The 25,282-nt window shown below is 55.1% G+C and overlaps 1 protein-coding gene across 1 annotated transcript; it reads right to left on the bottom strand.

Moving 5' to 3' along the window:
- Positions 1-483: 483 nt before the first annotated feature.
- On the bottom strand, positions 484-25,282 carry ALDH5A1 (aldehyde dehydrogenase 5 family member A1). The gene is made up of 10 exons (XM_079148716.1): positions 24,702-25,282; positions 19,777-19,860; positions 18,939-19,109; positions 17,417-17,533; positions 15,258-15,401; positions 11,935-12,078; positions 10,186-10,344; positions 7,138-7,307; positions 4,859-4,917; positions 484-3,637 (listed from the first exon to the last, which is right to left on the bottom strand). Exons 1-10 carry the CDS (start codon positions 25,035-25,037, stop codon positions 3,432-3,434), a joined length of 1,590 nt encoding a protein of 529 aa, XP_079004842.1. The 5' UTR covers positions 25,038-25,282; the 3' UTR covers positions 484-3,431.

The following is a 25,282-nucleotide window of genomic DNA, read 5'->3' as shown; positions in this document are numbered from 1 at the left end:
ATAAAAGCCAGCTTGGGTAGGGCTCCTGCCACGGGATCCCTGTGCTGCAGGAACTCTGCATGCAAGGTCATCACCAAATGCAGCCCGTGACCTTGGACCAGACGGTGAGTCAGATGAACTCTGCAGTTTGTCCCCTCTGTGTTACTGTGTAACCAGACAGAAAATGGACCAAGACCGTCATTACACACCGTGTTATATCTGGACACCTCAGGGTCCTTATGCTTTTCTGAACATACAACAGAAACACCCCTTGACAAAGTGTGTAGTAACGGGGTGTATGGAAGACAGGCTGGGGAATCCAAGCAGCTGGGCGCACCCCTTCTCAGGGGAATTCTCAGTCCAGGTCAGCAAACACACCCTGAGCACAGAGCCGGGTGGGCCCTGCTTCAGGTGCGGTCCTGGCTCCCAGCTGGTCTGATACTGTCCAGTAAAAACTCAAACGACGGCCTGCTAAGTAAAGAACAGAACAAACAACCAGACCCCTTAGCACAGAAGAAGGAAGCCATGTTCATTCAGCATTTATTAGTTACACATACGCAAGTTTCCTGACCAGAGAGTGAGACATACGTCAAAAACTAGAAAAATAAGTTATGTGCACGTTTAAAAACCACAGTGTTTACATATTTCCCACTAATACTTACTTCCAAGTCTCAGCCCACAGAGTACAGCATGAAACAATCACAGCATGAGTATTATTCAAGTGAAGTGCTGCGGGAACTAGCTGCACACAGGCCATCAGAACGCTGCCACCTCGCCCTTAGAGGGAAAAATCGCGCGGCTCAAATTCAAGTTCACGTGTCGGTTCACAGTGAAATAGGATCGTGGACATTGTGCTTCTGATCTTTACTTTCACAGTCCTCTCTAAGGACAAAGACACAGACGCAGACCAGCTCTTTACAGGAGCAGCCCTGCAAGCCGGGGGAGGTGAGTCGAGCAGTGAGACTCCTGTTGCCATCGGAGTGAGGACATAACTCCCGGGAAGTTCCTGCTGTGGACTCCAGAAGAGCACATTCCGCACAGGAGAGACCGCCAGGCTGAAACGGCGCCAAAATTCAGGAAGGCAGGCTCGGCCGCCTGGGCTGGTGGGGGCTGGCGGCCCTCCTCAGAGGAGCTAAGCGGCGACTGCTCCAGGCTTTGCAGGTCATCCTGCCTCTGTACAGCCACTCGAAAGGCCAGCAGTCACAGCGCACATCACCGGCCCACGGGAGCAGCTGGGCTCTGTCAGATTTTACTGATGGACTCATATCCGAATTCCATGAGTTTTCAAGTCTCATGAGACACCGCTGGTGAGTTTTCTCCCCAGTCTTTTGAAAGCACAAACACCTTCTTAGTTCACGGCTGCACAAAAGCAGCAGGCAGGTCAGATCTGAGAATGGGCCGTGGTTTCCCCACCCCTGGTCTGATGGTCCTTTTCAATTTCATGCTTATATGTGTAGATATCTCCCAAATACCACAGTGGCCACCTTATTGAAAAGAACAAAGCACTCACTTAAAATAGCTTTTAGATAGGCATGATGGCACCAGCCTATGGTCCAAGCTACTTGGGAGGCTGAGGCTGGAGGTTCACTTGAGGCCTGCAGTTTGAGGCCAGCCTGGGCAACAGAGTGAGAACCCATCTCAAAACAAACAAAACCATAAAGCCCACACTTCTCTTTTACCCCAGAACCCAGAACCATTTTACTAAACAGTAAGTTATTTCTTTTTCAAGTTATTTTTTTCTTTGGGTGGTGCTGGGCGTTGAACCCAGGGCCGTAAGCATGTCGGTCTGAGCTCTGCCCCTGAGTCGCGGCTCACTACAGAACTGATGGTGGAGGTTACAATGAGTCTCTGGCCCTTGACTTATGTATCTAGTGGGCCAAATATGCAAGAAAACTCAAAAATCCGTCACTGGCCAGGGAACCCCCTTTCTTACAGTCAAAGTGTGTTCTAAGGCGCTCCTCTGGACATTTCTGCTTCGGTATTCTACTTCTAAAAATCAATGCCAGGGCATTTGTTTTCTTAATAGAAAGAGGATGGAGGCACACGAATCTTAAGCAATGAGGACATTCTACAAACCCACCCGAACACTCACAAATGAGGAGCAGAAATCAGCTGTCAACATGCTGAGCGGGCCTCCTGACAGGCTGGGCAGTGTCGGGAAGGCCGATTTCTGATTCTCCTTTGGGGCTGGGACAGGGAAGGTATTGTCCCAGCCAGATGCACAGCAGCGGCAGGACTGCACGCATCCCACGTGCACGGCTGTTGTGTACTCGGCCGTTCAGTGGCAGCTGCCGTGGCTCAGTGCAGTGAGCTGGGGAGCCCGGAGCAGCTGCCTCCAGCACGCCTTTCGTCCTGTCTCCCTGCTACTGCCCAGCGTGAGCCGAGGGGCCTCCGTGCAGAGGGGTGGGGGGAGCTGGAACTGCCTGTGTTCCTTTCAGGCTGAGCACCAACCCGTCACGGGGACCTGGGGGGGCGGGGAGGGCAGTCTGTAAGTGTTGTTACCAGGTAAAAGGAGGCCTCGCACCTCCTCCACTCTGTGGACTGGCACCTTCTGTCCCTTGCAGATTACGGTGGTGAAGGCGCTGTTGCCCTTTGGAAGTGAAAGAGCGAACTTCACCAGGATGAAAGGCTGGGCTCGGGTGGGCAGGTGGACAGGCCTCTCTGGGCCCAGCACAGGGGCAGTGCTGCGCTCACAGGCGGCTCCTGTTCCTACCCTGCACGCTCCCTGTCTTGCAAGTCACTTTGGCCCAGGCTGGCGGTGACCTGAGCCAGGCGTACCTGGACACACTTAGGTGTGCCCCCGGCTCAGGAGCAGGTGGAGATCAGGAGGCCCCCACTGGACGGCTGCCCCCAATCCTGTGTCCCGCAGGGGCTCATTTCCTAGAGGAGCAACACGAAGCTTGGGTGGGACAAGGAGGACTCCCATTTAATTGAGGACCTGGAGACAGAGCGCTCCTTCCCATGGCGAGCAGGCCGCTTAGTGCCGCTGCGGACGGCTGTTAGCAGTGCCTGCAGTGCCCGGTTGGCCAGGGACGGGGATGCCGGGTCTGACCCACCTGCCAGTCCTACTCGGGGCTCCGAGCAAGTGCTCTGGGCCGAATGAGGCCTGGTAGCCTGGTGGGAGCTGGGCATGCCCGCGACCAGGCAGGGTGAGGCTGTGTGACCTGAAGGGCGGGCCTGTCTCACTGCGCCTGGCCCTGAGGCGGAGGGGTCGGGGGTCCTGTGCTTCACTCTGCAGCCAGTGCTGGCTCTCTGGAGTCTGCAGCCCCAGGCAGCTGGCTGTGTTGGTCCCTTGTTAGGAAACGGCAGGGGTAGGGTTTGCATCTATTTAAAGATCACAGACGGTTGAATGTGTAAAAAGTCCTAACTAATGGCCTGGTCACTCAGTCAATGGACGGCGTGTCTCCGCGTGTGCGGCAAGCGTCCTTTACTGTTCTCCAGGCACGAGGCTCCTACAGGCCTCCGTAGCACACGTACTTGACTTCCAGGTACTCGTCAATGCCGTACTTGGAGCCTTCTCGCCCCAGGCCAGACTGCTTCACCCCACCGAAAGGGCACTCCACCGAGGAGATCAGCCCTTCGTTCACGCCAACCATGCCCACCTCCAGCTGCTCTGCCACCCTCCAGATCTGGGCAGGGTCCTGGGAGTAGAAGTAGCCTGTGGCAGGATGAAAGGACACACACAGGACACGCTAATGTCCATCACGGACGCCACAGAGGTCGAGGCCCGCTGGGGACTGTGTGCCCGGGGTCCTCCCCGCTCCCCGGTGAAGCCCCAAGGGGGTCCTGCGCCCTTCCTCATCCTGAGACTGGGGAGGTCACCTTCTGCTTCTGCTGCAGGCTGGCCGGGCGCCCACTCTCCTGCCAGGCCCGTCACCTCACCCGCGGCTCCCACTCTACTCCTCAGTCCGTCCCGCTCGCTGGCGAGACGGCCACGTGGCATTTCCTCCCAAACCACCCCCTCCCTCCGGGACACTTGTGCAACCCAGCTGAACTCCTCGGTGGGTGTCGGCTGCGACCCACGGGCGGCAGTCAGCCTGTCTCTCCAGCATCCGGAGCCGCGTCTCCAGACCCCTCCGTACGCTCCGCGCCCTTTCTCACCTGCGCCTGGACTCCAGGGCCCCCTCTGCCCAGGCTCTCCCTCCTCCAAACTGTCCAGTTCAGGGCGTGGCTTCCCCCACCCTCCCCCCAAGGGAAGCCCAGGGCAGCCAAGCTCCGAAGCTCCGTTACCCCACGCTGAGCCGGGTGTGCAGCAGCGCAGGACCCTCCAGAGTGCTGTTCCTTCTCCTGTGGGGGCAGCCCTCCCGCCCGGAGGTGGCTTCCCAGCACCACCGCTCACCCCGCAGGCCTCTGTGTCTTCCGAGGCACTACACTCACTGTGGGTACCAACCCGGGTTACAGGGGACACGCCGTGGCCACCTGGCCACCCCCAGACTGGGAGTGGCAGCCATTCATGAGGCCCAGCGGCAGACGCTCCCACTCTTTCCACCCTCCACACTCTGCGGCTGCCCCCGGGCAGGGCTGCCTGGTCACCCAGGCTGTTAGGAGTGATAGGAGTGAAGCAAGCTGAACCTGGGGCTTCTGGGCATCATGCCTCTGAGAACATGAGACCTCAGAGGTGCGTGATTCTCCCCCCAGAAACGCCTGCACTCTTCCTTCTTTCCACTGCTCCCCCAGTTCTGACTGGATCGCCCCCAAATGTGACACGGGGACAAAGCAAAGACAGGGGCTCCCACAAGTCCGCCCGTGCCTCCGGGAGAGCGACAGAGCATGCCCTGCCGAAGTCTCACTCTCAAGGCCCAGGGAAGCGTCTGAAGGCAAAGCCTGGCATGCACTGGCGCCCGCAGCGGGACCGCAGCTGAACAGGTACGACACCTACCTGCCAGCCCAACCTCAGTGGCGTTAGCGATGGCGATCGCCTCCTCCTCTGTATCGAACCTGCCAGAGGGAAGTCAGTCATGAGCAAACTCGGTACAGGAATAAAGAAACCTGATTTCCTTCCCAGATCATGGCAAGACGAATGGCAAATCAGACTTCAGCAAAGAGACCCCGGAGTAGAGTACGCAATGAACGGCAGCGACCTATGAGACCCCGCAGTGTTCACGGCTAGCGTCCTCAAATGGAACCTGGCCTTGTCTCTTCTAGGAGAACAAGGACATAGACAGCGAGCAGAGATGCCACCCGACAGCATCGCAGAAGAGGAGGATTCCTGCCTGGGTGCCGCTGAGGAGGTGACCGCCACAGCTGTGGAGCAGCAAGTGTGCAGCGGCCCAAAGGCCCGTTCAGAGGCCAAGGCCAGGGTCTGAGATGGCTCTGCTGTGTTACCACATGGCTCGCCATGGTGCTGTGCCTGAGATCCTTCCTCTCTGAAATGAGCTGGCCAAAGCCCTCTGTGGTCTCTTCCAGCATATCCTTTATTTCAGGAATGAGATCTCAGTGGTGTTTTCCTGCCATTCCAGAACTGTAACAGGGACACAAATTTCTAAGCATCCCGATTTCTAACTCTAGAGGTCTGTCAGCAGGGGACTGGCAGCTGTCTCTGCAGGGCTGGCAGCTGGGCGGAGCTGGCTCAGAGGAGCTAACTTGGGGGTGCGGGCAGAGGGCAGGGGGTGGCGCAGCACAGCCTGCATTTCTAGCTAACACATCCTTCTGACTTGGTGAGAAAACGTCCAGTTCACATTCTGGGGAAAAGATTGTCATTAAGACAAAGAAGTGTGCCTTTTCTCGGATAGCGGAATATGGGGACACTTTACAAGCAAGGTGGTAACAGGCTGGCAGAGAGGTGATAAGACATCTGGCCAAGCCCAGCTGGCACACTAGCCAATGCAGAACAGGCAGAGGCTGAGGCAGAGGCTCTTTCCCTTAGTCTATGATAGACAACTACAAAGTATCCTGGGGGGACACCTGGGGCAGGTGTGTTGAGGAGGGGTTTTAGTAGGGATGTCCCCCGGCTCCCTTGGCCTGAGCACAAACTGAGGTCTAAGCTTTGACCTCAAGCCCAAGCCAGGGGCTACCGGTGAGCTCACCGGAAAGTCCCGAAACACCCAAGACATTAAGACTCCAGAAGATAACAAACAGCCTGACCTACATCAGAGGAGGCAGAAGCGAGTCAAACTGTCAGAAAAGGGCAGTGTCTCCAGCAAGGTAAGAGAGCAGCACACCAGGAGGAAGCTGCGGGAAGAACCGACTGGAGAGATGGAGGAAGTGAGAAAGGCTAGCTGGGAAAGAGCCAGGGTGTCCTCGAACTAACAGCGGCAGAGGGAGGGAGCAGCCAGGGGAGGCAGCAGGGCTGAGCAGGGATGGAGAGAAGAGTGAAGTGCTGAGGGGAGGCGTCTCCAGCAGACACCTGGGACAGGACGACAGCGACCAAGAAGTTCCCAGGACCAAACAGACCCTGCGATACCAAAGAAAGGCCTTAGAACCTCAGCCTGAAAAAACCCACCAGGTTCCATTACAATAAGAGCATCAGCGGCCAAGAGAAATCCAAGAGGTCCCCAAGGAAAAAGGTGGATGGATCCCTTTCAGAGGAGGGAGAGGCAGACACGGGATCTCTCAGCCATAGCTCTGGAGGTCAGTAGGCATGGAGTGCCATGTTCAGTGTTGAATCTAGAATTTAATCCACGCAAATCACTATTTACATGTGAGCATGAGATGGAAGATCACAGAAGGCCACTGCTGGTTCGTTCCCTACAGATTGCCATGGAGGAGCCCTGGGAAGACATTAAGAAGAGGAGGAAGGCCAGGTGCAGTGGTGCACTCTGTAAACCCTGTGGCTCAGGAGGCTGAGGCAGGAGGATCACGAGTTCTAGGCCAGCCTCAGCAATTTAGTGAGGACCTGAGCATCTTAGTTAGACCCTGTCTCAAAATAAAAAACAAAAAGGGCTGGGATATAGCTTAGGAATAAAGTACCCCTGATTAAGTCCCCAGGACCACCACCACCAACAAAGAAGAGGAGGAGGAGGAGGAGGAGGAGGAGGAGGAGGAGGAGGAGGAAGTTCAGCAAGAAGTAGGTAAATTCTGTTTTCTAAATTAAAAAATGGAGGAAGCCTGCCCTTGGGTCTGCTCAGCACAGACCTCTGCCTCCCCAGCCGCCCTGCCTCCACCTGGCCCAGGCTGTTTTCCTTTGCCTTCTGCGCGCTTCCCGCGGCTGGGTCTTACTTGATAACTGGTGCCAGAGGCCCAAAGGTCTCCTGGTGAGAGCAGAGCATGTCCCCGGTGACGTTGCTGAGCAGCGTGGGCTCGAAGAAGTTCCTCCCATACTGGTGTCGCTTCCCGCCCATCACAACGGTGGCCCCCTTGGAAACCGCGTCGCTCACGTGCTTCTCTACCTGTGAGGAAAAAAGGAGGCTGGGGAAGGCTGGTGAGGGACACCTTCCGCGTGACGCCGCCTCTTAGGAGGTTTAAGCCGGAGGACAGGGACGTTTCCGAGGGACCGTCCGCGTGCCCGCTGCGTGCGCCTTCACCCCGCCCTGCCTGGCCCGCGCTCGGTCCGCCACCTGCCCAGGGCCCTGCGGCTCCTCCTCCGCATGCCGCCCAGCCTCCCCCGGGATCCGCTCTCAATGCACTGGGGCAGCCTGTTTCGGGGGTCCGCGCTCTGCCTCCTGGACGGCGCCCTGGTTTGTTTCCGCACGTCCTCAAGCGCGGCCACTGCCACTCAAGTAGACCACGGGATTCCTCGGAGGTGCAGAGGCCTGGCCGGCGGAGCGCAGGTGTGGGACGACCCCGGGAGGCGCCACGGCCTCCCCGCCAGCCGCGGCCTCCGCTTCTCACGGCCGTTCCAGAAAGGCCCGGCTCGCTCGGTTTCCCCAGGCGCCTGCGCTGCCCGCCTGCTCTGCGTGAGCCTCGTCTGCAGAGGGTCTTCACGGCCTCTGCTGCCTGGCGTCCTTCCGCTTTCGGCTCAGGTTTCCACGGGTTTCAGAGGCGTGGACACAGGCCTGGGCGCATGCTGGCGCCCGCACTGGCCCTCCGTGGACGCGCCCGCTGCAGCGCCCGCTCGGCGTCCGGTTGGCCTGGGTGGCTTGCCCCCAGGGTTTGGTTTCTAGAACAATTCTATTTAACCTTCTCAACCCAGCCCACCCCTTTTCCCGCCCTTTCCCCGTCATACCAAATGCTATGTGTCTTTTCCTTGGATTCCACTCAGTCGTGGTATGTACATTAAAGCCGACCAGGCAGATTGTTTTCATTTATCTTTGCTTATTTTTTGTGGTGCTGGTGGTGGGACCCAGGGCCTCCTGCACGCCAGGCAAGTGCTCTGTCCCAGAGCTACATTCCAGCTTCACAGACTGTTTGTGAACAAGGTGCTGTCTACTGAGCTTCTTTCCACTCAGCCAGAAATCCCCCAGCAGCGGTGCTCCGAAGTCCCGGTGCGCAATACCATCGTGGGGCAGCAGTGGCACTTAAACAAAAAACTCCCCGCGGTGGCTCCCCAGGGCTGAGATTAGCACCGTCTGGGGCACTGCAAAACACCAGTGCTTGCTGGTGGGCTGCAAATTGGTGCAACCACTCTGGAAAGCAGTATGGAGAGTCCTAAGAAAACTTGGCATGGAACCACCATTTGACCCGGTGATCCCACTCCTCAGTTTATACTCAAAGGACTTAAAATCAACACACTACAGTGACACAACCACATCAATGTTTACAGCAGCTTAACTCACAATAGCTAAACTATGGAACCAATATAGGTGCCTTTGAGCAGATGAATGGAGAAAGAAACGGTGGTACATATACACAATGAAATATTACTCAGCCTTAAAGGAGAATGAAATTATGGCCTATGCTGGTAAATGGATGGAGTTAGAGAATATCATGCTAAGCAAAATAAGCCAATCCCAAAGAACTAAAGGCTGAATGTTTTTTTCTGATATGCGGATGCTAACTCACAATGAGGGGGTGGAGAGAATAGAGGTACTTTGGTTAGACAGAGGGGAGAGAAGGGAGAGAAGAGGCCATAGGGGTAGGAATGATAGTAAATGAACTGGACATTATTACCCTATGTGCACATATGATTATATGACTTGTGTGACTTTACATGATGCACAACCAGAAGAATGAGAAGTCATACTCCATTTATGTACAATGTGTCAAAATGCACTCTACTGTCATGTGTAACTGATTAGAAACACACACAGTGCTAGGCTCAGGTGTAGCTCAGTGGTAGTGCACTTCAAGTGTTCAAGTCCTGGGGTTCCATCCCAGCACCATCAAAACCAAGCAAAACACCAGTGCCAGGCCCTACTGTAGCCAGACCAGCCGTCAGTACCCAGGTGGGGCCCAGGAGCTACGGCCGTTAAAGGCACAGCAAGGGCTGAGAATTACCAGTTTGGGGATTTGAACTAGGATAAATCATCTTCTCCAGACAAGCAATAACCCTGTTTGTCCCAGGATCCAAAGTCACCTCTGAGATGCAGGTGGTACCTGGCGGAAAGCGATGCCTTCTCCCTGGCTAGAGCAACCCAGGGCAGTGACCAGACCAGAGTGCCGTGACCTTCAGGCGCCCTAGGGAAGGCAGTGGACAGGCCTGCTGCTTGGCTGCCCCTGCTGTCCAGGCTGGGGTTGTGCTCAGGAGGCAGGGACCAGCCGTCGGGCTATGCCTGACCTTGGTTCCTCAGTCCAGTCCGAGGTGGGCCGGGCCTGCACCTGGAGTCGCCAGCCTCCCTCCTGCCTTCTCCCCACACACTTAGCTGCCAGTGTCTGCCTTTCGAGTAGCAGAGACTTACCTGGGGAACATACCAGATGTTTCCTAGTCTAACAGACTTCCCTGTTCACTCCCAAAACCAACGTTTTGAAGCAGGAGAATAGAGAGAAAGCTTCCCTAGGCGGTTGCCTAGGTCGTGATTTTTTCCAACAAATCCTTCCTAAAAGTGGTTTCCCTCCACCGTCTCTAGGTCTCGAACATGCCTCTGTGGTTCTAGATCCCTGCTGGGCCTTTCTCAAGGATGCTTCTGGAAGGGCATTTCATCATCCAGGAAGCTGACCCCACTGTGGCCGGAAGCCCAGGGAGGACCCTGGCGGACCTCACAGGACCTGCCAGTGGGAGCTGGAGAAGCTGGGCAGAGGATGCGCCCACCATGGGAACTGGCAGGCCGTTCAGAATTCCCCGCTGTTCCTGACACGGCCTCGCTGGGCACCTACGAAGGTGTCTTGCTGGGCTGGGCTTTCGATTTTGGAATTGCAGACTTACTCCCGCAGATGGGAAGAGGAGCTCACCTTCTCTACTGCCTTCTCGTTGATCAGCGGGCCCTGAGTGGTGCCCTCCTCAAACCCGTTGCCCACACGCAGGCTCTTCTTCATCGCCTCAGCAAACTTGCTTACGAAGGCGTCGTGGATGCCCCTCTGCACCAAGAACCGGTTGGAGCAAACGCAGGTCTAGACAGAAGACGAAAACAAACCCAGGGTCAGCGTGACAGCGGTCCATCCGACCCAGAAACGAGGGCTGCGGCTGCCCGACCACGAACACCTGGTGTTCGACCAGTACACCTGGTGTACTGATGGTACTTTTAAGGCCAAATGCTTAAGAATATTTCCCAGGGGCCCGCCTCCCTGCCCAGACCGCGCACAGTCCAGCTCTGAAGGTCGGGCACACTGCTGTCTGTGTGTGCAAAGGGAAAGAGGCCTGATTCTGAAAGCATCGAGCGTTCACGTCATGTGAAGTGTGAAGGGGAAACTGAGCACAGGCCAGATGAAGGCGGAAGCTATTTAATATGGAATAGCAACAGAATTTCATTTTTCATGATACAACCTTTCTGGTATATTTATTCTACTTCTGTAAAAATATTTAAAATTGCTTATTGGTGACACATATATATACACACACACGTATATGTATATATATAATTTATGTTAAATACTAGCAGTTGAATTCAGCGGTACCCTACCAACTGTGCCACATCTCCAGCCCTTTTTATTTTCTGAAGTAGGGTCTCACTAAGTAGTCAAGGCTGGCCTTGTACTTGTGATCCTCTTGCCTCAGCCTCCTGAGCCACTGGGATTATAGATGTGCACCATTACACCTGGTGTACTGATGGTACTTTTAAGGCCAAATGCTTAAGAATATTTCTTAAGAAGCCAGAGTCCTGGCAGCCGTGGGGGTAGAAGTGGGAAGCAGGGCAGGACCAGTGGCTCTGCCACCCTTCAGTCACCTAGTCTTTTTACAGTTTTAGCCTCTCATCTGGAAAATGCGACACCTGTATGGGCGACTTGCAAGGTCCCTACCAGCTCTGACACTCAGGGTTTCCTGTGCAGACACGGGCTCAGCCTCCACTCTCCCAAGACACGCCAGGTGCCGTGCCGTGCCTTGCCCCTGTGCCCTGTACCTGCTGCTCCTGATGCCCCCATCTCAGGTCTTTGGAGGCAGCAGGGTTGTGATTTCGCCCAGGATTTGTCCTGAACACTTTTCTATCTTCTTTCCTTTACGACTGAGGGACTAACTGGGTGCCACTGGTACATTCCTACAATCCCAGCAACTTGGGAGGCTGAGGCAGGAGGATCACAAGTTCAGGGCCAGTCTCAACAACTTATTTGGAGACACCGTCTCAAAAAAAAAGAATGGGGATGTGGCTCAATGGTTAAGCACCACTGGGTTCAATTTCCAGTTTAAAAAAAAAAAAGGGACTTTGGGCCTCAGACCTTGGCTCTTGAAGGCTGTTTCTTATCTGACATGGTTGCATCAGTTAAGTGAAGAAGATCCCTCACTCACTGGACATAAATCTATGAAGCAACCAGAGTTAAAGGGCAGGAGAGAGAACGGAGAACCACGTGCAGTCCAGGCAGCTGCTGAAGCTTCTCTTTGGACTGTCTACAGCTGGCACAGTCCCTAGTGAAAGGAAGGCGCCTCCTAAATGTTTACTGAATAATCGAACGGGAAGGGATTAGGAGCAGGCAAGGCAGCAGAGGTGGCAGGATCTTTGCAGGACAGGCCATCTACACCCCAAGCCCTGACACTTCCACAGGTCTCACCTGTCCAGCATTCCTGAATTTCGATGCCAGAGCCCCTTCCACAGCCTGGTCCACATTGGCACTGTCGAAGACGATGAAGGGGGCCAGGCCGCCCAGCTCCATGGAGACCCTCTTCACAGAGTTCGCTGCATAATGCAACAGGATCTGCAGGCACAGGGAAGGCAGTGAGCGCCAGTCAGCTACCAGGCGCTCAGCCTTCGTCTACGAAGCCACCCAGCCAGAAAGAAAACAAGGCACACGCGGTGTCTGGAAAGACCACCTCCACAAGGAGAAGGAGAAACAAGAGTGCACATTCATATTTGCTTGGCTCGATGAAGAGGACTGGGGACAAGAAGCAGCAAAAGTGATTACTTATGGGGTGAGCGCGAGGCTCCTGAGGCCCAGTGCTAACGTCTCGAAGTCTAAACCGCACAGCTGTGCTACCCACTCAGAAGACTGCATCTCATGAACCCCAATATAGGAACGACGCCGCTTATGGACTACTACTGGTAACAGTCCAAGGCATGTATTCCAAATTCAGACTCGCGCACACGTACTTTTTTAACAACAGAAAGAAATGTGGTTAAAAAAAAAAAATCATAGTTTTCCAACCTGCTTTATCTCCCCATGAACCTAAGGAACTTCTTAACTTGTTCACAACCCTGTGCACCTTGCCGCTTTAATGGAATATCTTCCCATGCAAATCTTCCCATGTCAGCAGGCCTGTTTCTAGAATGCTCCTTTAAATGGCTGCCTGGTATTCCACTGCATGGTTGTTCTGTAATGCATTTATACGCCTCCATCTGCTGGACATCCAGGTTATTTCCGATTCCTTGCTACTTATGAACACCATGATTAATCCCTCAGGATGGATCTGGAGAACTGTCAGCTCAATGCATGAGGGTAAGGCTTTTGGTGGATACAAACCATTAGACTTAATATCCAGTAACAGATTTTAGAGTCTGAGAAAGCTGCTCAGGATGTTTAAATTCTTTAGACGAGACATAGGTCTCAGTCCAGTCAAGGCTGAGAAGGAAAACCACTCCGGAGAATTCAAGGACGGGGTTCACAGGCCCAGGCTGCCCTGAGCACGGGCCCGGGTGACGTGCAGGCTGAGGCCCTAGGTTTGTGACAGGGTCCTGGGTAGAGGAGCGCAGCTGGACAGCTGCGCCTGCCCTGGTTCTGCTCTGTGCCGCTCTAGCCATCAGACGTCCCACCGAAGAGTTAGCATCCAACAAAGTAGCAGAGTTCAAGGACTGAACAGACCTTCGGGGACTCAGCACGAACACCTCCCCTTGGAATTTTTAAGCAATGCTCTCTGCCGGGCCACTGATGTTTCCTGAATCTGCGAAAAAGATCCTTACTGCTGGGTCACCGTCGGGCTACCGAGTCACCTGCACCAGTCCTGGCATAGGCCCTGTCCCCTGGTGCACCTGCACTTGCTCCGTGTCCTCTGACGGCCTCCTCTCCCCACTCTGCTGTGCTTCCCCAGAGCTGCGGTGGCCTGCTCTGGCTGGCACTGGAGGACCGCATGAACCCCTGTCCCCTCCGGCTGAGTCCTGTGGCCCCAGTTCCCAGCGCCGACCTCCTCGGGAGGGATGTGACCGGTCCAGCTCACCTTCTCTGCCTGGGTCACCGGCCAGCCTGGAGTTGTGCTTCCCTCAAATGGCTGCTTGTGGTTCATTCTCTGTGGGGCAGAGGCCCATGCTGTAGGCGGCCACTCAGTGGGCCAGGAGGGCGGCCACCTGAGAAGGGGTGACAGTGCTCCAGGCTCGACCAGCAGAGGTCGCCCTGGGCCTCAGCGGAGAGTGGACTGCGCCTGAGGACCAGGAGCCAGTGCTGGTGGTCTGCGAGCTCACTTAGGAGGAGACATTGGACTGCAGATCATGTGCTGGGCCACTGGGCAACGTCCAGCCCTGACCATTCTTTTGGCCACATTGTCACTTTTCCCTCTGAGTCGCTAGAGGCAGATGGCTTCCTGGGAAAACAGAATCAGAGCGGGGTTTGGCAGGAACGTGGCTGGAGGTGTCCAGGAGTCGGGACAGGCGGTGGCGTTGCTGAGGGAGCTGCAGAGAAGCAGCAGAGGGTGGGTGTGGCCGCCCAGCTCCGGGCTCTGTGGCATGATGGCAGAGGTTTGCAGCCCCTCTGCCTGGGCTCTCCAGCCGCCTCACGTGATGCCTGCGTTCTCTGTACGCACGTCCACAGGCAGTTGTAGACCTGAAAGTTCCTGTTTTGATAGGAATGGTGGAATTCCAAGATGCCACCCCTGAGTGTGAGCTTATGGGGTGCCAAAACTGACTGGGTTGGGAATGATGCAGATGCTTCTCATGCTTTCTAAAAGTGACCGGTTTCATAAAAACTCTCAGATTAGGGTCAGGTGGTTTATCTGCTGTGTGCTTACGTGTACTTGTGGCATGAGCATATGCACATTTGTGGACACACGGACCAGCAGAACAGGACATCATCTGGAAACCCACAAAAACTATGGTTCCACCCTGACGGTTTTCTCTTTCGAACACGTAAAAGGAAAAATAAAAATGTATTCACAGGAACACAGGTGGTGTCTTGAGGAGAGACCTTTTCAACATTCAGGGGAAGAGTGAACTGTTAAAAGACCTTTCCACGTCTGTAAGCTCCCCTGTGCTGCGCACATCTCTGTTCAGTTCTAAGACACCCTCTCACCCATTAGTCGTGTGTTTCTGGAATCTCCAATTCGAGACTGTGAAGAAGCGAGCATTTGCAGAATTGGGAGGAACACGGCGGAGAGCAAGCGGCGCGTCCTGGGGACGTGGTGGGACGCTTGCTGCCCAGTTCCTTCGCTCCTCTGGAACAGGAGCCCACGCACGTCCCCACAGCGGGGACCATGCAACCATCCCCACAGGGCGCTCAGACCCGACTGCACTGGAGTTGGGATCCCTCTAAACACAGTGCTCAGGGCAAAGCACTGTTTTTGGTTTTTATTTGCTCTATTTACTTATTCACGACAGCAGAGTGCATTTCGATTCCTTGTACACAAATGGAGTTCAACTTCTCATTTCTCTGGTTGTACACGAGGCAGTCACACCATTTCTGCAATCATACGTGTACCCAGGGTGATGATGCCCATCTCATTCCACCATCTTTCCCACACTCCTACCCCTTCTCCTCCCCCATTCCCCTCTGCCCAATCCAAAGTGCCTCCCTTCTTCCTCACCCACCTCCCACCCCCATTATATCATTCTCCACTTATCAGAGAAAACATTTGGCCTTTGGGTTTTTGGGATTGGCTTATCTCATAAAGTGCCGTTTTACACTAAAGAGAAAACACTAGATGACCTTGGTTTTTTTTGGCTCCAATGACATACCTTTCCCGTGGCCGTGGACCCTGTGAAGGAGATCTTGGACACCAGCGGGTCAGTACAGAGTGCTTCTCCCACCTCCTTGGCCTTGGACCTTGAGCAAGGGACCACGTTGTACACTCCTGGGGGGATCCCCGCCTGGTTTGCAAGCTACAAAGAGACAGAAACACATGGCCGCAAATCACCAAACAGAAAAAACCAGAAAGCAATAGATGTCTAATCTAAAAGGAACTGTGAAAAATCAAACCGATCTTGGGGACAGAAAAACAGTATATTTGGGGGGATCAGAGTAATTCAGTGGTAGAGCACATGCTTAAGATGAGAGAAGCTCTGGGTTCTATCTCTGACCCCCCCAAATTATATTTGGAACTGAAATAAGATTCTTATGAGTGCTAAAGTGATGCCAGTATCAATGTGATGTCAAAAATTATTAAAATAAAATTTCTTAGGGAATGAGTTTCAATGCCACCTTCTGTTTACAAGCTTGGATTTCTTTCCCAAGAAAGAAAATGCAGAGGAGAGAGTGATAAGCGTCTTTGGTTGACCTGTAGCGCCAAGGGCAGGAGAGTGGAAAGGGGCACCCGTGAGCCCCAGCCCTGCACGTGGCAGGCAAAGCTGTGGAGAGGCTGGAGCATGTCACGGGCACAGCCTGATGGCGTAGACGCAGGCAGTGTGACTGGCATGGCCCAGAGAGGCCTGAGGAGACGTGACATCCAAATGCCATGTGGTGACCTAGAGGGAATCCCAGAACAGGAGAAGAGCAGGAGGTAAACACTAAGAAGATCTGAGGTAAATGACGAAGCACTATTGGCTCGTTAAGTGTGACAGTTGCACACAGGTGCCCAGGTCAGGAGGAGAGGGCCTCTACCGCCCACAGCTCAGTGAGCTCTTGGGCTGGATCTGGGAGCCCAGTTAACACAAGAGCTGATCGACAGGAGGAAAGCACACAGGCTGGTGCACGTTTATATGCACAGAGGGATCTTCACAAGATGGCGAGGTCTGAAACAGTGACCAGAGCATGACACTGCTCAGATAGAGACCATGCATCTGTGAAGGAGCCGCGGGTCTCTGATGAGGAGACACGGGGTGGGGTGTAAGGGCCAGCGGGAGGAGGGGTTGCTTCGCAGAGTCTGTTCAGGTCCACTGTGGCCCCAAACCAGCCTCTGGCCCTCAGGGCTCTTTCCAGTCTTATGCAGGGAGGACAGCCACTTGGCAGCTTGCTGCACGCAGGAAAGTCAGGCCGAAGGGCCCTTGTGGAAGCTACAGGCCTCAGGTGCTCGCAGCTGGAAATGGTCAAGATGCCACTCGGCATCTTTGAGAGGGCACGTCCTTGACTGGCACCCTCACAACAGCAGGGGAAGCCGAGTGCGGGGTACGGGCTCCATCCCCTTTCTCGGCCATCCTCCTTGACATGCAAAGCACGAGGACCTGAAGGAGCAAGCGGGTGCATCTGAGGGGAGAGCGTGCCGGGAAGAGCAAGCGTAACGCCAGAGTCAGGGCAAGGCTGGGGGAGTCCGAGGAGCAGCGGGGGCCAGAGTGGGCCAAGCAGGTGAGTGACAGACAAGTCAGAAGGGCAGTGGCGGCTGGAAGGGGACGACCTGAGTGACAGGAGAAGACATTCGGGGTTTCAAACAGAAGATGAGCTCCGGCTGAAGCAGGCTGGCCTGTGCGGGGGAGAGCATAAGTAACACAGGCCTGCAGGCATGGCACGCCTGTGACCCCCGCACCAGGGAGGCTGAGGCAGGAGGACCGCAAGTTCAAGGCCAGCCTAAGACTTAGCGATATCCCATCTCAAAATAAAAATAAAAAGGGTTGGGTATGTGGCTCAGTGGTACAGTAGCCCTGGGGTCCATCCCCAGTGACAACAACGAAAGGGGGGGCACGCCCGGTGTGTGTTTCTAAATGTGAGAAATGCCTGCATTTTAGTGCCCATTTAATGACAATGATGGATAACTGTCATTTTTAGGGTCTGCAGGTATAAGAAAATCCCCCATGTATTATCATTACTATTATTATTTGGAAAAGGAATATCTGACTTAACCTCCAGTAGACTAACACACCCCTCACGGCAGGAGATGCAGGTAAAGGAGGCTCCAGAACCGCTTCTTTCTGCCCCTGACAAAATCCCCTCTGGACTCTGTGGGCTCAGCACAGCAGAGGCTCACCTGGGCCAGGGCCAGGGCGGAGAAGGGCGTGTCCTCGGCAGGCTTCACTACCACGGTGCAGCCGGCTGCCAGGGCGGCCCCCACCTTCCGGGTGATCATGGCACTGGGGAAATTCCACTGGGATCAGAAGAGCAGAGCGCATAGTAAGAGCCAGGAATGCCTGGATGTCCACAGGTGGGAAGTCACTCAGCAAACCTCCTTGCACAACTGACGGGCAAACCTGTTCTCCAGCTGCCCAGGTGACCTCAGAACACCTGGCCCTGCCAAACTGAGGGACCCAGGAGACAAAGGCTCATAAAGACAGGAAACAATTTTTGAATTTGACACAGCACAAAACTATCTAGACCAGTGTTTCCTGTCAAGGGTCAGAGATTAAGGCTCTTAGGCTTTGTGGGATGTAGCTTCTTTCACAACTACTCTGTTCTGCAGCTGCATCAGAATAGTCACCAAAGATAAGACGTGCACAAGTGGACATGATGTGTCCCAATAAAACTTTATTTACAAACACAAGCAGTAGCCTGGGTTTGTCCTGAGGTCCTTGGGAGAAAATATTGTGGACATCTACATATCTAGATATCTACGGTATCGAGGGTATACATCTGTCTATCTATAAAGCCAGTTTACTTTGACAAACACTTGTATAGTGCTTATTCTCTGCCGGTTATTATTCTAAGCACTTCAAAACAATAATTAAATTCTTATCGCATCTCAGTGAGGTCAGTGTCACTGCCCACGGTCACATGACTGATAAACAGTAACCTTCAGGTCAAACCTGGTCAGTCCCAGCAGGAAGAGGGTCCCATCTGCACCTGTGCTGAGCAGGGAGGGACAGTGGTCTTGAGACCAGGGGCAGGTGCTGGAGGGAAGGCCACTGGACCTCAGCAGGTGGGGTGGGAAGGGCTGCCCAGTGAGGGAGGCGGGTGGCGGTGCCGGCCGGGCAGAAGCTGCACCTTACTTCTGGCCTCTGCCCTCCAGAGCCGGGCCCTGTGCCTGCTGGCACGTGCACGGATGCTCTGCTACCGAGAACCCCAAGTTAAACAAGGAAAGTCTTCCACATGAAGGCACATTAAAAACCGCCCCCATCTCAAGTCTTTTACAAAATGATGAATTCTGGATCTCTTCAGAGGCGCTAGGCCAGGCTGGGAGGAAGCCTTCGCGCTGAGTCACAAAGCCCGGCTCCTCCCGCAGGCTGTCCCACCCCCACGGCACAGCCAAACATGTCCTCCCACTCCTGCCACCTCAGGGGCCTTATCATAGAGGGCCCGAAGCACCTCCGCATCCCACAAAGGAACCAGGAACCACCCAGGACGAGCTCACCTGTGCAGGAGGAAGAACAACGGCTTCCCAGGCCCCCAGCCTCCTGCCCTGGGCCTGCTGCTCCTCCCCAGGTCTGTCCCTCCTGCCCTGTGCCTGCCCTGTGCCTGCCCCTTCTGTCCAGGCCTGTCCCTGCTGTCCAGGCCTGCCCCTGCTGTCCAGGCCTGCCTCTCCTGCCCCTGGCCTGCCCCTCCTGCCACTCACTCACCGGCGTGATGACTGCTGCCACACCCAAGGGCTGCTTGAGGACCAGGGCCCGCTTCCCCTTGGCACTGGTGTGGATAATGTCCCCGTAAATGCGGCGTGCTTCCTCTGAAAACCACTCCAGGAAGAGGGCAGAGTACAGGACTTCTGCCTGGGCCTCCTTCAGCGGCTTCCCCTAGGTCGGATCAGAGCAGGCCACTGTCATTACCTTCTGATAAGAAGTGCATGGCGGTGTTTCTAACTCCCTCAAGGGGCAGGAGAAGTAGAGAAGCCCAGGACAACAGACGCAGTGTCGATGGGAAATTCCTAACTGTGTGAGTCTTAGAAAGCAGGGTCACCACAATGGCAGAGTGTGCCCAGTGCCTCGCCCACCCTAAGCCACCCGAGCATCTGCGTTCTGAACTCTCTTCCAAGTTAGGAGGAGACACCTAGCACTGCGCCTTCTCTTTTCGTCTTCCTTCCAAGATCTCCAGTGTTGAAACCCAGTGTAAAATCGTTCATCACAGCTCGGGAGGAACTGTCGTGCCTTTAGAAATACACCCCACCTATGAAAAACCAAATAGTCGCTTGGGGAAAACCAGGGATGGTGGGAAAGGGGTATTCATGTAGCTCCAAACAACATGGATTTCTGCAGACTAGCAAAGAGTGAACTAGAATGTATAAACTTCGCTTCACCGACGTGACCACCAGGCAGGGTCTGGACAGGGCTCTGGCAGCAGACAAGGAACCACTTAGTCTCCGGCTCCAGGGCAGCACTGGGGGAAGACAGAGGCTCTTGCAAGCCTGCGTCTGAATTCTCCAGGGCAGTTTCTCAGGGTGCCATGGCAGGACCCCGAACTTACGCTCTCGGCCGTGATTAGCTTGGCCAGGTCGTCCTTGTTTTGGATCATTAAATCGTACCACTTCCGAAGTAACGAACTCCTCTCCTGAAACAAATAACGAGACAGGGAAGTAATGAAGTGTGGCGTGCAGGATGGACCAGCCGTCAGCCTCAGTTTCCGCAAACACTGGCAGTGTGGGGTGGGTACTAGGTGCCAGCGTCGCTGGGCTATGGGATGCCCAGATAGCTGAGAAAACATTCTCTGGGTGCCTCGATATGATTGCCTTTTATCCAGAAGAGATTAGCATTGGAATTGGTGACAGTAAAGACAGTCGGCCCTCACCAAGGCACAGGGGCCACCCACTGAGGACCTGAGCAGAAGAGAAGGGGAAGGACAGCGACTGGCGCTCTGCTTGAACATCACCATCTGCCCTTGGGCACCGGGGCACTTGGTTTGCTGGCCCTTAGACTCAGACTGGAATCTCACCCCAGGGTCCCTGGGCCTCCGTTATCATGTGAGTTGATTCTCATGGTGACTCTCTTCCATGCGTCTCCATAGACGTCCTGTTGCTTCTGTTTCTCTGGAGAGCCCCACACTTGGGGAGACATATACTGACCCTCTTTGATAGGGGTTAACACAGACCAATATCAAACTGCATCCAATGTGCACTGAGTCTTAAACTATAAAAGTGTTGTGGAAATAGCTGGTATCATTTATGGTAAACAAGATTAATTTCACCACACGAAGGGATAGTTTCCTACTTTTAAAAATTATTATTTTTCTTCAGGCAGGCCACGTGTCCCAGCCACGTGTGAGGTCGAGGTGGGAGGATCGATGGAGCTCAGGTATTTCAGACCAGCTAGTCTGGGCGACCCCCATCTTAGGAGAGAAAAAATTCAGACTATGGTAACAGACACACAACCCCTGGAGAGGAGGCGCTGATAGCTCTCCGGCTGTGTCTGTTCTGTAATACACGCGACTTGTCTCCTCACGCCATGGAGCACCAGTTAGGAATCTGACGACCACAGGCCTGCTACCGGGGGTCACTCTGGGTGAGAGATGAAGTACTAAAATCCCGAGGCCTGACTCCAGAAGTGAATTAAACAAACTGCTGGGACTAGGCACCATGCTGAGTCTCAGAAGACAGGACAAGAAGAAAAGCCAGTGACCTGCAGGCGGAACACATGAACCCGTGGAGGCAGGAACCACCCTCTGTGGGTGAAGCCCTTGGCATGCCACATATAACTGTGCCCCAAACAGGGGTGGTGGAGTCCTAACCCCCAACACCTTAGAATGTGACCTTATTGGAGAGCTGGTCTCATGAGAGGTAATCAAGGTAAAATGAGGCCATCCGATATGACTGGAGTCCCTACAGAAAGAAGTCTGGACACAAGCACGGAAGGACACCTACAGGAAAGGTGTGAAGAGACACCAGGAAAGGGCCACCTCTGGGCCCAGCAGAAAGGCCTGGACAGTCCCTCCCTTACAGCCTTGGGATGGAACGGCTCTGCCGACACTTTGATTTCATACTTCCGGCTTCCAGACCTGAGACCTGAGTCTCTGTTGCTCAAGCTCCCAGTTGGCAGCCTTTTGTTACGGCAGCTGTAGAAAACTGATACACATGCTCCTCAATTTACAACGGTGCTTTCTACTCATAAACCCATTGGAAGGCGGAAAGGGCATCAGCTGGAAGTGCTGTGGAGCATCCTCACTTAGCCACACAGTGCACTGGAGAGCGCCATGGCTGTCCTGGGAGCTGTGACCCACTGCTGCTGCCCAGCATCAGGAAGGACAATATCCCACTGCATGCAGCCACCTGGGAGAAGATCCCACTTCAGAATTCCAAGGACAGTCTCCACTGGTGCATATCACTTGCACACCAGTGAGAAACTGAAAATTCCCAACTTAAAACCATCCTAAATTGGGGATTGTCTGCACGATCTGGGCGAGGGGCTATGTGGATGCACAAGATTCAGGGTTCCTGAGAGGTGGAACAATGGACAGGCAAAGGGGGTCCCAACTCCAGCTCCCCTCTGGACTAGCAGGAGGTGAGGCTGGTGGCCTATGGGCTTCTCTCAGTCAGTCTCCTCTGCATGACCTGAATCACAGTCTACTGCAGGGGCTGCTGAGAGGACTAAAGCCAACACATGCAAAGCACCAAGGACAGTGCTGAGCTGTGGTGAGTTATAATAATGGCCTTCAAAGATGTCCATGCCCTGGTCCCTGGAACCTGTGACTGTTGCCTAACATGATCAAAGGGACTTTGCAGATGTGATCAAGGACACTGAAGTGGGGAGATTATCCTGGACCACCTGGGTGGATGCACTGAGGTCACAAGAATCATGGGAGGCAGGCGGGTCAATGTCAATGTCAATGTTGGAGCGCTACGTGACAACAGAAACAGGCTGGAGGGATGAAGGTCGTGGGCCAAGGTACACCAGCAGCTTCTAGATGCTGGAAAAACCTGGGGAAAGGATTGTCCCTGGGAACCTCCAGGAGGAGCAAAGCCTTGCCGAGCATTTTGGACCTTTAACTTTCAAAACTGTGTGAGAAATAATTTGCATTTTGTCAAGCTTCTAAAATTTATGAAAATTTGTCAGAGCAGTGGTAGGAAACCCACTACCTTACAAGCCCGTCAATACGTATCAGTTCAAGAAGGGGGGAGGTGACTGGGCCTGGATCAGGGAGGGGTACAGACCCAGGGAGAAAGACCACAGTGGCTAGGAGGCAAGGGAGGGGGCTCACAGCGGCTCTCCCTTTAGCATCTGCTGCCCGCCTCCCGCAGCCGGGCCTCTGGGAACCACCACGTTCTCTGAGAACCCCTGCTAACTACAGATATTTCCCTGAGAAGCCCCGGGCCCCTGTGGATGGAGCTAACAAGGGGCACAGACAGTGGATTGGTGGAGTGATGGAACACAGGGTGACACCAGAGCCCTTGTGAGGCCCCAAATGATGCTTGAGGGCGCAGGTGTCAGGCCTGACCCACCACCTTGCGGAGACCGCCAGCCCAGCACATGCGCAGTGCACACACACGTGAGCAGCCGAGGACATGCGCAGTGCACACACGAGGAACCAGCTGAGGGCATGCGCAGTGCACACACATGGGAGGAGCCGCGGACATGCGCAGTGCACACATGAGGGACCAGCTGAGGTCATGCGCAGTGCACACATGAGGGACCAGCTGAGGGCATGCTCAGTGCACACACACGTGTGACTTCCACACATGCATCTCCAGCGGGGGCTCGTGTGTCAACTCCAACTTATATGTCCTATGGCCTGCGCACGTCCTCACCCGCGATCCCACGGATCTCTCAGGCCATGCGTATCTCATACTGGAACCATCTCAGCTGGCGGTTCCTCCATCCTCCCACTCAGGCCCGAAGACCTGGGTCCAGTTCTGCCTCCTCTCTCCCTCACACCCCAGAACGCGCTGTTGGAAAACACAGCTGGCTCTACCTTCCAAAAACATCTGCGATGGCGCCACTTGCCACCATTCCCTGGCTTTGGCTAGGCCGGTCACCACCTGCCACCTAAACCGCAGCAACACCCATTACAGTTGGCAAGTGTCTTGTCCCCCAGTGGGCCATGTGCTGGAGGCCGGGTCCTCAGCGGTGACCTTGGAGGGTGGGCCCTAATGAAGGTCCAGGTCACGGGGGGAAGGGGGGGGGGGGGACATGTCCCTGGAAGGGATCAAGGCCATTTCCAGGGAGCTTGAGTTAATTCTTGAAAAGGAGAGTGCTTAGAGCGAGCCAGACGGGGAGGGCTCTGGCTTCCCGTCCCCACGTGGGATGAGTCGCTCCCACCATGACACTGTCATCTGCCATCAGCACCTCACCAGAGGCCAAGCTGATGGGGGCCGCCTAATCTTGAACTTTGAGCCTCCAACACTGTGAACTAATAAACCTCTTTTCTTTATAAAGTTAGCCTGCCTCAAGAATGTCATTATTAATGCAGAAGGGACCAGCACGTCCTCCCAACGGGCCTCTGCTTCCTCCACTGCCCTCCTTCAGTACCTCAGCACTGGGACAGTGTCTTCCAGAATGTACATCAGATCATCTCTTTGCTTACAACCCTGCCATAGCCCCACCTCATGCAGAGTAAAGCCCCAAGTCCTGAGAATGGGCCATGCGTCCCCAACTATCCAATACCCTCCGCTGGCTCTCTCTGACTCTTTCCTGGTCTCTTTGCTTTGCTCAGTCCTCTCTGGCCAAAGTGCCTCCTTCTGTTCTGCAAACAGGGCAGCCACATTCCTGACTTGCTTCTTCCAGATTCCCTCACCTCCTCTGTTCTTCAGGTCTTATACCCCGGTCAGGTCTACCTTGATGCTACAGGCCCAAAGGGTCTGCTCCTAAAACTGCTAGGTTGAAGTCCTAATCATAATGTGACTGCAAGTGGAGATAAGGTCTTTAAAGAGGTGATAACAGTTAAGATGAGGTTACTGGGTGGGCCCCAGTTCAATATGGTTGGTGTTCTTATAAGAATAGATTAGGATGCGGTCACAGAGACAGAAGACCTGCAAGCCAGGCAGCAAAGCCTCAGAAGAAACCAACCCGCTGACCCCTTGACCTTGGACTTTCAGCCTCCAGAATTGTGAGAAAGTTTCTGCTGTTTCTGTCTCCCAGTCCGCGGTGCTGTAGGCAGCGCGAGCGGACTTCATCCGACCACACTCCACTGCAACTGGTCCTGGCGTTGCACGCCGGTGCTCTGCCCCCCTACTGGACTGCACGCTCTTTGAGACTCAGAGCAGTGGCCATTCTCTACCGCCCGGCACTGATGCTCCAACTTATTTCTTGTTTGTGTCCTTTCTTGTTGCTCTGGCTTTCTGAAGTGTGTACCCCGGGAAACAGGTCAGGAGGGACATGTCGCAGCCGCTTTCGCTTTTGTGCCAAGGCCCTCTGCTCCGGCCCGGGGCCGGCGCTCTCTCCCTGCATCCGACGCGCTCTCACCTTGACCGAGACCCCCCTCCAGCTGCAGAAAGCCTCGTGGGCGGCGCGTACAGCGGCGCGGGCCTCCGGCACCCCGCAGTCGGCCACCATGCCCAGCGTGGCGCCGCTGGCCGGGTCGTACACTGGGAAGGCGGCGGCGGCCGGGAGCCAGCGGCCGCCCACGAAGCTGTCGGTGCGCAGCAGCGCTGCGGAGAGGCCCGCGGGGCCGCCAGCGTAGCTGCGGAGCTGGGCCCGGCCGGGCGCCGAGCAGCCGGCGCGGGGGCGGAGGCGGCGGCCCAGAGGCGCCAGCGCGAGGCCCGAGGCCCCGCAGCTCCGCAGCCGAAAGCAGGTCGCCATGGCCCAGGCTGCAGCGGCGACAGTTGCAGGAACAGGCAAGCGCGCGCGCGCACGGGAGCGCAGGGTCGCGGGAAGCGGGCGGAGCGAGGGGGCGGCGGGGACGCGCGGGCTGCGGAGCGCCAGGCGGCAGGTGGCCGAGGTCAGAGCAGCGCCGTCTCTGTGCTCTGGGCTCTGACTGCAGCGCCAGAGGCTGGACCTTGCCCTGATCGCCGCGAGTCTTCGCTCCCTGCGCGTCTTCTCCGGAA

The sequence above is a fragment of the Sciurus vulgaris genome (genome assembly GCF_902686455.1).
Source record: "Sciurus vulgaris genome assembly, chromosome: 7".
Classification (NCBI taxonomy): Eukaryota; Metazoa; Chordata; class Mammalia; order Rodentia; family Sciuridae; genus Sciurus; species Sciurus vulgaris.
The sequence above is the reverse complement of the archived record's forward strand: the minus strand, read 5'-3'. Positions and strand labels throughout refer to the sequence as shown.

Excerpts from the sequence above, each read along its gene's own strand:
- ALDH5A1 (XM_079148716.1), bottom strand. The coding sequence starts at position 25,037 with ATGGCGACCTGCTTTCGGCTGCGGAGCTGCGGGGCCTCGGGCCTCGCG. Across the intron at positions 19,110-19,776 it reads AGCTAATCACGGCCGAGAGC|GGGAAGCCGCTGAAGGAGGC; the intron begins GTAAGTTCGGGG and ends GATCCGACCTAG. Across the intron at positions 7,308-10,185 it reads ACGAGAAGGCAGTAGAGAAG|GTAGAGAAGCACGTGAGCGA; the intron begins GTGAGCTCCTCT and ends TTTTCCTCACAG.